General features: G+C 50.6%; 1 protein-coding gene across 1 annotated transcript in view; it reads right to left on the minus strand.

Moving 5' to 3' along the window:
- Positions 1 to 8,865, minus strand: part of LOC128627157 (uncharacterized) — a 55,931-nt gene extending 47,066 nt beyond the window's left edge. Inside the window, exons 1-4 of the mRNA XM_053663710.1 lie at positions 8,796 to 8,865; positions 6,814 to 6,945; positions 3,322 to 3,541; positions 1,927 to 2,006 (exon numbers count right to left, since the gene is read on the minus strand). Coding sequence (XP_053519685.1) covers positions 1,927 to 2,006; positions 3,322 to 3,541; positions 6,814 to 6,945; positions 8,796 to 8,865 — 502 coding nt within the window. The remainder of the gene's footprint in view (positions 1 to 1,926; positions 2,007 to 3,321; positions 3,542 to 6,813; positions 6,946 to 8,795) is intronic.
- Between the last annotated feature and the right edge of the window lie 3,784 nt (positions 8,866 to 12,649).

Consider the following 12,649-nt stretch of genomic DNA (forward strand, 5'->3'; position numbering starts at 1 on the left):
ACTCTAAGAAGACACCCAACCCAATTTAAAAAATGGGAAAAGGACTTGAACAGACACCTCTCCAAGGAGGACATACAGAACATCCAGAGACACATGAAGAGATGCTCAATATCGTTAGCTATCAGAGAGATGCAAATTAAAACCACAATGAGATACCACTTTACACCAGTCAGGATGGCTATCATAAACAAAGCAACAAACAACAAATGTTGGAGAGGGTGTGGGGAAAAGGGGTCCTTAGTTCACTGTTGGTGGGATTGCAGACTGGTACAACCATTATGGAAAACAGTATGGAATTTTCTCAGAAAAATGAAAATCGATCTGCCTTTTGACCCAGCAATTCCACTGCTAAGATTATACCCTAAGAATCCTAAAACATCAGTATCAAAGAACCTATGCACCACAATGTTCATAGCAGCACAATCTACAATAGCCAAGTGTTGGAAGCAACCTGGGTGCCCATCAGTAAATGAATGGATCAAAAAATTATGGTACATATACACAATGGAATTCTATGCAGCAGAGAGAAAGAAGGAGCTACTACCTTTTGCAACAACATGGACGGAACTGGAAAGCATTATGCTGAGTGAAATAGGCCAGGTGCTGAAAGACAAATACCATATGATCTCACCTTTAACAGGAACCTAAACAACAAAACAAATAAGCAAGCAGAAAAAACCCCAAAACCAAAGACACTGAAATAGAGAACAAGGGGACAGTGACCAGAGGGGAGAGGGAAGGGAAGTTAAGGGGAAAAAGGGGGAGGGATTTGGAGGAACAAATAGGAAGGACACAGGGACGAGAACTAAGGGGGGTGTGGAAATGGGAGGGAGGTGGGGAGCAAGGGGGGGGGAGGCTGGGATGGGAGAAATAGACAAAAAACTGTAATTGAAAAATAACTAAATAAAATTAATAAAAAAAAATGTTCCTTCTCTGTTTTCCTAGGTTCCTTTGCATCTCTGGTGGGGAAGGGAGGGGCTTGGGGCCAGATTCTAGCCGATGAGATAGAAATTGAAGTTAGCCCTAGCTGGTGTAGCTCAGTGGACTGAGCACGGGCCTGCAAACCAGACAATCGTGGTTTGATTCCCTGTCAGGGCACATGCCTGGGTTGCAGGACAGTTCCCAGCAGGGGACGCATGAAGGCAACCATACATTGATGTTTCTCTCCCTCTCTCCTTCCCTTCCCCTCTAAAGATAAACAAATAAAATCTTTTAAAAAATTGAAGTCAATAAGGCTCATGATAGAGCCAGGGAGCTGCTATGAAATTTGGGGCTTTCTTGATACAAAAGTGTGGCCATTGTCAGTCCTCTCCTACTCCACACATTGGGCCTGTCGGCCTTTGACGTGGCTGTGATGGCTGGAGCAAAGGCAGCCAGTCTGCAGTCATGAGGGCAAAGGCAAGTGCAGGGAGAGCATTTCTCTCTATTTAGATGAGCCATTAATAAAAAACAAGTTTCCAGAGAAGCTGAGAAACATCCCAGAATACATGAAATGGACAACCTCGGAAGCATGTGTCATGTGAGCTCTAGGGATGCCCCAAATACCCAGGGTCTATATTTTTCAGGGTTCAGAAGCCGAAAAGTTGCTGGAGGGAGCCACTGAGGGAGTAGAATTTGCGTATCCATGTGAGTGTGACTCATCGATGTGAGTGTGACTCATCTACGGAGGAATCAACAGCGTGAGGGCCACAATGCAAGAAGTGCCCCTGCCATAGCTGGCAGTCCCTGGGACAGTCCCCCCGAAGACCCTGTGCACGGACACAGAAAGGCATTTCTGTTGTTCTCAGCTGCAGCTGTGTCTTTCTTTACGCACCTGCCTCTCTGCCTGGTCTATGGCTTTCTTGGGAGGCTGCACCCCACTCTGTTTGTTTTGAGCGCTCTGGCTCTACTCTGACCTTTGACCGCCAGCAGGTGCTCTGCGAATACCTGGAAGGTGAGTGCGTTCGATGCGCCGAAGCTGGTCCTGAAGCTGCGCAGGGTTAGTTGGGGCCAGTCTGGGCGTTTTTCTAGGATAAGAAACACCAACACCTGGTAGAGAAAAAAAAACCTTAATCCGGATTATTTTTTTATATCACCGACTGGTCCAATTTCTGCTTCTAAGAGCTACATTTGAATATCTTTTTGAATCCTATTTTTTGTTCCTGATACTCTCTTTAATCTTTCAGCATATAGCTTATCAAGCAGAAAAAATGATCCAAGTTTAGCGAGGCTTTTCCGATGCACTTGAACTTCCAGGAACAATGGAGGAGAAAGTCGTGCCGATCGATCGGGGGAGAAATAATAAGGTCTTTAAACGGACCCAGGCCCTTCCTCACCTAAGGGTGAGAGACTATTTATGAAGCGTCCCTCCCTGGTATTCTTCTGCTGGTTTCTGAGAACCCCAACAGAGAGACCCGGCCCGAAACCAGCGTTCCCAATGTTCCTGTGGGGATGACCCAGTCAGGTTTGAGGTCGGTACCGCGACCGGACAGCAGGCCCCTGCGCGGGCTGTCTATCCAGTCTGGGGGGCGCGGATCCCTCTGTGTGAATCGGCAACTCACCCGCATTTCCAGGATGGAGAATCGTGCGAGGCGTAGCGCAAGCCCCTTCCTCTCGCGTCCCTCCTCGTCCTCTCAGGCCCCCGTGGCAGAACCAGGCGCTGGCACCAGCCCTTCCCCCCCCCCCCCTTATGCCCAGTCAGGCCCCGTGGGGAGCCTTTCCCTGAGGTCTGGGCCATGCTTCTTCCCCAGACGTAACCCTGAGGTCCGGGTTCACGCTGCACTTCCCAGGTCTTCTCCCAATCCTGCAACTCGGCGCCGCCCACGCACCGCACCAGGTGTGTTGCATTTCTCCCCACCAACCGCCTTCACCTGCTCCCGGGCTGCGCTCTCCCGGGAGTTGCTCGAGGGAACAGTTAGCTCCGTGGAGATACAACTGGCCTGTAACCTTGCGTGGGCTTGAGGAGACAACTGGCTGGTTCGATACACATGGATTGGGAAACATTGCCACCGTGACGACCTAGCTCCTCCGCGGCTTCCCTTCCGTGGGTCCCTGGGGAGAACACTGAGACCTGCTCTCCCAACTGATCCCGAGAGGGGCCCAGTGAAATTCCCCCGAATGGGCACCAGGGGGCGCCTGTTCTGCGCACACCTTTGCCACTGAGTAACAAAAGATAAAATGGATTGTTTCCATTTCTTCGACATTTTCAAAAACGGTTACCCTTTGCAGTCTTGGGAAAACAACCTTTGTTAATGCTTCAGACCCTCGCCTCTCCGTGGGCAGGTGCCCGTGGAGCCGAGAAAGGGAGGCCCGAGTCCCTCCCCAGGCCTGCAGCGCACTCACCTAGAGTCCCGGCACCTGGTGTCTCCGGCGAAGCAGTTGGAGGCCTGGGGCCTCTCAAGAGAAAACCGTCCGCGCTGCACGGGCACCTGGAGTGTGTGCAGAAACACTGGAATCTGCAGACCCCCTGCAGGGAATAGGGGGCGTCCGCGCTCCCTTCTCAGGAGCCAGGTGTCCAACTCCGTCTCTGCTCTTCCTTGGCCACTCGACGTGCGGAATCGCTCTCACCCTCGGAGACGCAGAGCAGGCAACGCCCTTGCCAGGGGCCGGGAGACGGGGCGGGGAGGGGAGCAAAACTCCAGGGTTTGAGGGGCCGAGGCAGGAGACAGACTCCTGGACTCAGGCCCCAACCCGTCGTGCAGGTGGACCGACAGTCACGTGAGGGGGAGGCTCAGTGGCGAGCAGGTCAGCTTGCGGGACAAAGGCCAGGGACACTAGCCGTGCTCCCCATCCCAGCTTCACTGCTGACCGCGCAGGCGCAACGCAGGCGCAATTCCCGAACTGTCTCACCTGCGGGTACGGAGGGTTTTTTTCCCCCTACGATTCTTAACTGCGCTAACTGCTAACCACATGAAACACAGAAATGTTGACAGAAAAATTTTAACTGCAGAAGAAGAAAAACATTGATGAATTTCATCACGTAAAAAATATATGCTTTTTTTGGTAAAAAAAAAAAAAGAATGTTGAGAAAAGAGCAAACTGACCTCTAATACAAGCACTGCCTGGCTGTGCATTCTTGGGCAGATGAACTAACTTCTCTGAACTTCTGCTGCGTCATCCATGAGGTGAAAACGGGCAAACCTGCGGAGAGGCCATCTGGACGCTGTGCCTTTCTGGAACCGTGGGTGCTGCCTAGTGGGTCCTTGACCCACAGCAGCCGGACACATTTGCTGATGCCCAGAGACCCCGCCTCCTAACATGTTGTTACTTTGAAGCAACCATGGGCTTATTTTTATTGGTTGCTTTACATTTCGCAATAAGCTGACTCTCTGAAGAATTAGGGCTTCACTCCGTTTAACCGCAGGACGTTCGCTTGCTGGGCCCCCGCCTGGCACACGTGAAGCGCTTGTTTTCAGCGCCCAGACTCGGGCGTAAGGAAGGCAGCCGCTCCCGGCTGCGAGGGCCAGAGGAGCCAGAGCTGCTTCTGGGCCTTCTTCAAGGCTGGTGTTTGAATTGCTCCTTTAGAGGGGACTTTTTGGGGTCATTTTCCAGTGTTGAGAAAGTTTACAGCAAGTGCCCCGGCTGGGGTGGCTCAGTGGATCCAGCCTGTGAACGGAAAGGCTACTGGTTCAGTTCCCAGGCAGGGCACCTGCCTGGGTTGGAGGCTGGGTCATGGGTGTGGGAGAGGCAAGCAATCGAAGTTTTCTCCCTCCCCTTCCCCTCTCTCTGAAAAAATAAATAAAATCTGCCTGGGCTGGTGTGGCTCAGTAGTATTGAGTGCAGGTCTGTAAACCCAAGGGTCGCCAGTTCCATTCCCAGTCAGGGCACAGTGCCTGGCTTTGGGGCCAGGTCCCCAGTAGGGGGCACACAAGAGGCAACCACACATCAATGTTTCTCTCCCTCTCTTTCTCTCTCCCTTCCCCATCTCTAAAAATAAATAAGTATAAAAAATAAAATAAATAAAATCTTTAACAACCGTTGCAGAAAAAACTTAACATTTTTTATCATAAAAATAAAGGCCAGATTTTGGTTTGAAGGTGGAACAAAACTCCCACTGACTTTAAGGCAAGCCACTAAGAAATCCGCCAGGTTTGACGTCGCTGCTCTGCATGTGACCACTCCTCCTGGGTCAGCTGTTCACAAATCGTGACAATCACAGCTGTTCATGCCTCGGGACACAGGGACCCCCCCCAAACACAGTAAAATCCGTGACTTGCCCTGCCCATTAAACAATGGAATGTTTAATTGACGTGTGAGTAGATACAGTTCCGTGAGCGTATGTGTCCTTTTAAAGGATAAGAGAAGAAAATAAAGGATAAAGGACAGGCTGAAAACACTTTGTGACTCATGTAAATGTCTGTGTGACGGGGAGGTGCCCCCCCACACTCGACAGGTGGGGCTGCCGCCCATCCAGGAGACCCTGGAGGGAAGCCCCCCATCCACAGGCAAAAAGCCAAAAGGAGAGAAAAAGAATTTCCTGAGCTACATCAAGTCCTTGGGGTTAATGTGGACGCCACCGAAGCAGAAACACACTTGCAGGATTATAAATCCCCCCTGCAGGCCTGTGTCTCTGAGGGTATTACATTTCTTAGAGAATCTTGTGAAGGAAGAGACATTTGTGACTGACGTAATGAGAAGCCAATGATGGATTTTTCTTCCAATGAGGGATTGGAAGAAGTGATGGATTTTTCTGCAGACGGTGGTGGGACCTAGTTCTACATTTATTAAATTTTCATCTAGTTCCAAACCGAAATGTGAGAATAAGGCTCGTCAGACTCATGTGCGTAGGGTTTCTTCTCTCTAAAACACTACCTGACACAGAAGCGTCAGTCTTCGATTGTGGGGAGACCATCTCAGACCCCCCGGCCCCCATCTTTATAGCGAGAGTGCACCAACCACAGAAAATCGAGGGCTCGCTTGCAAGCAGCTACCAGAACATGGTTGTGAAGTGACATCCTTCCTATTTTGTTTCAAGAAAAGCCTGAAGACACACAGTGAAACCTTTTCCCTTAGTCATTCAAAATAGCCCCCAAACCTCCATACACTAGTATTTTCTGTATTTTTGGTTTTTGCTTGCCAGGATACGTAGAAATATCTGCAGCACATATATAAACAGAAGGCACATTTAACATACCTAAACCTTATGTATAGGATCGTAATTATTTTCATTACCTGTAGGAATGCTAGTTAGAGTCCAAGGAATTTAAGAACCTTGGTGTGGGCTAAATGCCTCCAGGTGACGCATTTTTCCACAGAGAGGAAATGTAAGTGAATCTGTTATTTCTTCAAAATTTAGTTTTGCTTTTTTTTTTTTTTTTGGCCTCCATGCCAATGGCAAGGAAAGAATCAATTCCATTTAAAGTTTGGTTGTTGTTTTTTTTTTTGAACTTTTGCCATCTTCCTGTTGGGAGACCCATGCCAGTGGGCCGATACTTGGACCACTTTCTCACCTGAGGAGCGTGTGGCACTGCTGCGCACCTAGTAAGGACTTTCTTTGTATCTGTTAAGGGGAGAAGTGAATGGACACTTTTTAAGTCGCATTTCGCGGAGCCCTGGAAACGCCCCAGTAGCTGACCCGGGCGCCCGGAACGGAAATCCAGCTCCCTCGCTGGAGCCGGAGACAGAGCTGGCTACCTGCAACCCCGCTTCGGGTTCCTCCCGCGGCTGGTTTTCGGAGGGGCTCACGGGGAAGGCCCGCGGGCAACAGACAACCACAGCCCCACGTGTGAGGCCTGCAGGCCTGGCCACACACCGCGCAGCTGTGCCACGTTCACGTGCGTGTGAGAGGAAGGGCGCGCAGCCCTCCGACCCAAGCGAGCACCAGCGCGCTCGTACCTGTGTTTGTAGAGGTAGAAGGCGAACCCGACAGGATCAGAGCGAAGAAGGGGACGAGGGTGGCCGCCGCCACGGAGCCGCTGCTGGTGCCCGGGGGGCGGCGCGCAGAGTCCTGGTCCGCGCTCAGCGGGCCTGGAAGACAAAAGGGTCGATCAGCTGTGGGCCAATGAACACGCAGACATATTTTATGCATGAGTGTAAATCCTCCAGGAAGCAGCAGTTAAGTCCCAGCAGGACCCGCCGATACTCCTCCGGAGAAACAGCAACGTGCGTCTCCCTGACGGAGGCGCAAAACCTGACCCGTCAGGGGAGGGTCCGCGCGACCTGACTACGTGTAGCGCTGGCTCCCGGGGTGCGGAGGGCAATGGGCCTCGCGCGGTCCGACTCTGCTTACGTTTCCTGATACCCTGGGCGCGAGCGCCGGCTGCTTTCGAAGGCGCAGTGCCAGGACGCAGGGACCGCTGAACTGCCAGGGGAGCCTTGTTTTCTCTTTCTACAAAGTGTTTCAGCTACGAAAATAGCTTCTTAAATAAAAAATTCTTGAACTTCCACATAAAAAAGGTGCAAATAATACTGGTCCCCGGCTTTACCGGAGGCAGCAGGGAGCGACGCCTGCCACCTGAGGCTCTACTGCGCGCTTGCTTTACCCTGATGCCTCGGAGCCGCATCTTGTCGAAACCCTTCCTGGCCGGCAGCACACGGGCCTCGGACGTGGTCGCAGATTTCCAGACGCGCTCACGCCTGCGGGCCGGGCGCCTGTTCTCTAAATCTCTGAGACCGGCGCTGGCACGTGAGTGGCCACACGGACGCTCCCACCCTGAACTTGCAGGGATTGACGCAGGCGTAGCCCTGATCCCTGTGGCTGGGGGGACAATACAGATGCCCCTGGTGGCGGTGCCAGCTGAGGACGGGACAAGCAGCTGCGGGGAGTCCCGGCCACCACTGGCGTCGGCAGGGTCGGGGGGTGCCCTGGACACACGGCGCCAAGGGCACCCACCTCACAGCTTTGTTGGGAGGCCCACGTGCCGGACGTCTCCACTGCCCAAAACCAGGGCCCGTGTACGGGGACGGAAGTGCCGCCACGTGGGAGGCCAGCCTGGACGGCTTTCCTCCCGAACCCGGGGCCTGCGCTGCACCTAGACCAGCACGTGCGCCAGGTGCACGTTTGTGACGTAACAAAATAGTGCCGCGTGCCTGGTACGTGAGCGCCCCCTGGCTCCCAGGAAGCTGCTCCAGGTTCTGCAATCCTGGGAGTCTCCTCCCTGGCTCTCCCAAATCTGTGTTCTGCTTAAATTCACCGAGGTGTTTTCTGCAACAGGACTGCATACTGCTGACCATAATAGGTGTCAGCCTCCCGATCAACAAAGTCCTGGAGAATCTATGCATCACCAGGGACTTCACCCCCTAACAAGGAAGGAGGGTGCCTGAATTACGCAGCTAACCTTTCCCAGGAATTACGAGGCCGTCTGAAGCTCCTAGTTACTTTCAGTTATTTACCTTGTTTTAGCAATTTAAAGGGCAATACATGCACACGGTATTAATTAAAATGGCATAAAAAGGTACGGAAATAAATAGTCAAAAGGTCGATGGAAACGAAGGTCCCCTGGGCCCCCACGTGCCATAGCTTTGGGGTGTTGGTAGTGACCTTGCAGAAAGAACTCTTCACACACATGATTGTGTCTCTTTTATTACCTTTCTAACAACCAGGAGGATGACTCACGGGTTTTAGATTCGGCTTTTTCACCTGAACTGGGCACTTTAGGTTCTTCCACCGGAGGTCAGGTTCAACGCAGTGCTCTGTGGTGTTCATGAAACGAGCCGGAGTTTGTCCAGCCAACCCACTGCCGATGGCCATCGGGGTGTTCCCAGCGTCCTTCGCTAATGGTGCAGCAGTCCCTTGGCCACGGCTGCCCGTCAGCAGGGTCTGACCACTCGGGACGGAGTCTAGCTGAGTACATACCCTCTGCGTCCCTGTTCCTCACCCAACTGCCCTCCAAGGCGGTGGTCCAGCTTCCTCTCAGTGTTGTTTCGTAGGGGCCGTGACAAAACCATCCTGGCCCCCATGCGATGAGGAACTGCCACCTGCTCCCCTCGCCTCCCCCTCATTACCAATGGTTTGACCTTGGGTCAGCCACTTCATGAGCTGTTTTTTTCTTACAAAATGAATGACTGCCTAGGATTGTCATGAGAACTAAGTGAGAAAAATCCATGGGAGTGTCATGTGTAAGCTGTAAAGCCTTGGTCGAATACTGGTAGTTATTAATTAGCTTATGATTTAACCTACAATATTCCACTTTTCTTGCTATGGAGGAAAAGGTGGTGCTGGCTACGCTTGGTCTGGTCAGCCCACCCTGGAGAAGCCTTCTCTGGATCCACCGCCTCCCCCCGGGGGGGTCAAGCCCACTCTGAACCATACACGCCTCCTGCCTGCAACACTTCCCCAGGCAGGCGTGGACATTTCCCTCCACGAAATTCAGCCACTGAGTCTGGGGGGAAGAAGAGGAATAACATTTACTGAGCACCAACCTTGTGTCAAGAACCGCAAGGTCAGTGAGCCCAGACAGAGATGGGGGAGGACATCCCCTGTGACTTTTTTGTTCTGACTTTCAGTTGCACCAGGATAACGAGGTCCACAGAGGTCCAGCAGGCACCCCAGGCCAGCGGGTGTCGGCCAGCTCAGATTACATTTCCCCCCTGGGGGGCAGAGCTCTGAGCAAGTTGGATGGGAATGTTACTTTGCAAGTTGGGTGGGGTCCCTGGAATACTTGTGAAAAGATGAAACATTAAGCTGGCTCAAAGTTCTGTTTCTGCACTCCATAAAACTCCGGCACTCTTCACAGGAAACCACGACCCCCACCCACCTCTTTTTATTCTCCTGGGGTCCCCCTTTCTTCTTATCTCCCCCTTTCTAGTGGGGGTTTTCTCCCAGCCTCAGATCCCAGCTTCTCTGCAGGCCAGTGTTTTAAGTGGTTTTTATTCCTTATTGAAAAAGATATCGGACATACGGCTTTAAAAATTCAAACAGCACAAAAGAATACACCACAAAACATAAATCATCCTTTCCGCCTTGGGGTGGCCACTGTCCTTTCTTCCTTCCAGAACTTTCCCCTGCAGAGACAGGGTGGCAGTTGAGTGTTCGTGGGAGAGGCTCCTTCACACTGACAGATACCCTGAGAGTTTCCTGGCTTCTACCTAGAAGTGGGTTTATTAACGTTGTGGATTTGGCAGCCTAGTTTAAAGACGCTTTGAGTGAAAACTAGTTTTAAAAGCGTAAACTCCTCCTTAAAAAGACTAAATTTGAAGTGTTATTTTATTTATAAACTGAATAATGTTGGCACAAAAAAAATAAGACTTTTTTTTTTACTCATAGTTTGATTTTTTTAAATATGCATAAGTTATATTTACAAACATAGCACATCTAGGCTTGCCGACCCCTTCGGGCCCCCGACGTGGCTCGGGCTAAGAAGAAAACTAGGACAGCACTTGAACTCCTGCACATCCAAGAAACACACACACACACATCACCAACCAGGGGATCTTAAAATGATCATCATCACTTTTATCAATTTAACTTTTTATATATTTCAAGTTCATAAGTCTAATATGAAGTACTTTCAAACATGTCCCACTGTAAGTTCCCTCCAGATGGCAGATGTCCAGCCCTGGCCACGGGGACAGGGGAGTGACCACCCGGAACCTGAGCGAGAGGAGATGGGGTGAGCTGGGGGGCCAGATGGTCAACCCCACCCAGGCAGCAGAGACCGCCTCTATCAGTATGTATTCCAGACCTTTCTTTTCTTTTTATCCTGAAAAGACCTTCAAATGTAACAAGAAAGCTTCTATGAACTGGTTTTCAAAAACCAACCCTACCTTTTTAAGATGGGTTACAAGTTTCATCTCTCTCCGCCCACATGCATAAGAATTTCTGCCCGGCTACAGTTCTGATGAGGGGCACATGGCTTGCTCCTTGATTCCCAGCTGTAGGCAGACAAGAAGCTGCTCTCCGGCTGCAGGAAGGTGGCCAGGTGCCTCTCTGATACTCCATGCAGTCTGTCCCCACACCCGCTCTGTCCAACAGGTCACATGCAGGGGCTCCCAACCTAGTGAGACAGACAGACAGACAGACAGACAGACATCACAAGGCACTGCCCTTCCCCCAAATGGCCCCTGCCAATCGTTCCCTCTTCTCCTTCAACCTGTCCAAAGCGGCAAGGAGAGAAGAGACTTGACCAGCCCGCAGTGGTGGCCCTCTGAAGGTCCACACACCCCTTGCTTCTCCCCAACCCTGACAGCTGCCTGAAAACAATTTTTTTTTCCTGATCCCAGAGCTTCCACCTGCCCTGTAAAGTAAACATTTCCCTTAGCCTTGCTTTCCCTTTTCCACATTCTGGTCTCTCTGCCCCTGGCATGCCTCCCTGGGCCCTCCTCCACCCCTCCTTTCCCATGGCACTTCTCTCGAGCCCTTGGGAAAGGAGTGTGATTTTTTTTTTTCCCCTTTAGAATGGGGTTCAAAGGTGAAACCCAACTGGCAGGGGCCAGGCAGCACAGATGGTTCCTTCCAACTCTGTTTGCATATCAAGTACGTGGGAACATCCTTTACTTTTACAAAGAAATATGCTTTATCTTCTTCCTCCTTGGAACACGCAGCCCTCAGTCCACCTTCCATTTGCACAGTTTTGACAGAGATAGGGATGTACTGAGATAGGATTCGTTTTCCTCCTACTTCTAGTCTAATAAAAATTGCAGTGCAGGAGTGGAGCTAAAATGACAATAGACACTGTCAGCAAGGGTTTGAGAACTTTCTGAACAAACAGGGAACATGCAATTCTAAGGTGGCTACTCTCTAGCCAATGTTTGGCAAGCGGAACATCAGTTCAGCATGGCTAGATCTTCTGATGTTTTAGGAGACAGACATCCAGGTATTTTTTGTGGGGGAAAAAAATCGTGTTTGTAAAGGGTGGTAGCTAATTCAAAAGATTTTAAAAATGCTGCAAAGAATTAAAGTGGACAAGTTTGCAAGGTGCAGGAGGAAAGCCAGGCTGCAGTCCCTGGTATTGTGATATCTAACAGATTCTTATTTTATTGTACTTGCTTAATTTATACTAGTCACTTCTATAGTTGTGCCCTTTATAGAGATCAATAATCCATTTCTGTATTCATTCTCTGTATTTGTGATGTACCCATGTTTTCTAGTCTAGCTCCACAGCACAACTAATGGTCCCCAGAGGTCAAATTACTCTCCTTTTTTTTTCTTTCTCACCCACAAAAGGAGCTAAGACATCGTGCTTCTAGAACCAAAGCTTGGTGTCAAATCAGGTTAGAGATGCAATTATAGCAGCTTTACCATTTTTCTCAAGTGGCTAGAAATTTTAGCAATAACCTTATTGCAAGTCCTTGTTTCAGAGGAGAACCGATTAAATATGATTAGCATGCACCCACAGGCGTGAAAACACCACGATGATGAAAACCGAAATCAGCAGTATGTGAGTCACTTCTCAGATCACCATGTGCCTTCTTTGACTCCTTCCGGAGCACTTTTCCCCGCCCTGGAACTCCCACCATTTGGCACCCTCTCCCAACCGCATTTACTCTGCATCTGCATCATAACCATGTTTGAGCTGCCTTCCCAGAAAGCCTGGGGACCACACCTCTCCATTGCATCACCAGGCCTGGCAGAGTCCCTAGCTTACAGTTGGCGAAGCAAGCGTTATTGCATAAACCATTGTCATCATCCAAATAACAACTACCACGTCCAGAGCACTTACTACGTGCTGAGTAGTTCACCTATATCATCCTGGAGGCTTTCCCACAGTGGACCATGTGATCCAAAACAGCA

This window comes from Artibeus jamaicensis, unplaced genomic scaffold, assembly GCF_021234435.1.
Source record: "Artibeus jamaicensis isolate MK-2021 breed Jamaican fruit bat unplaced genomic scaffold, CSHL_Jam_final contig_327, whole genome shotgun sequence".
Lineage (NCBI taxonomy): Eukaryota > Metazoa > Chordata > Mammalia > Chiroptera > Phyllostomidae > Artibeus > Artibeus jamaicensis.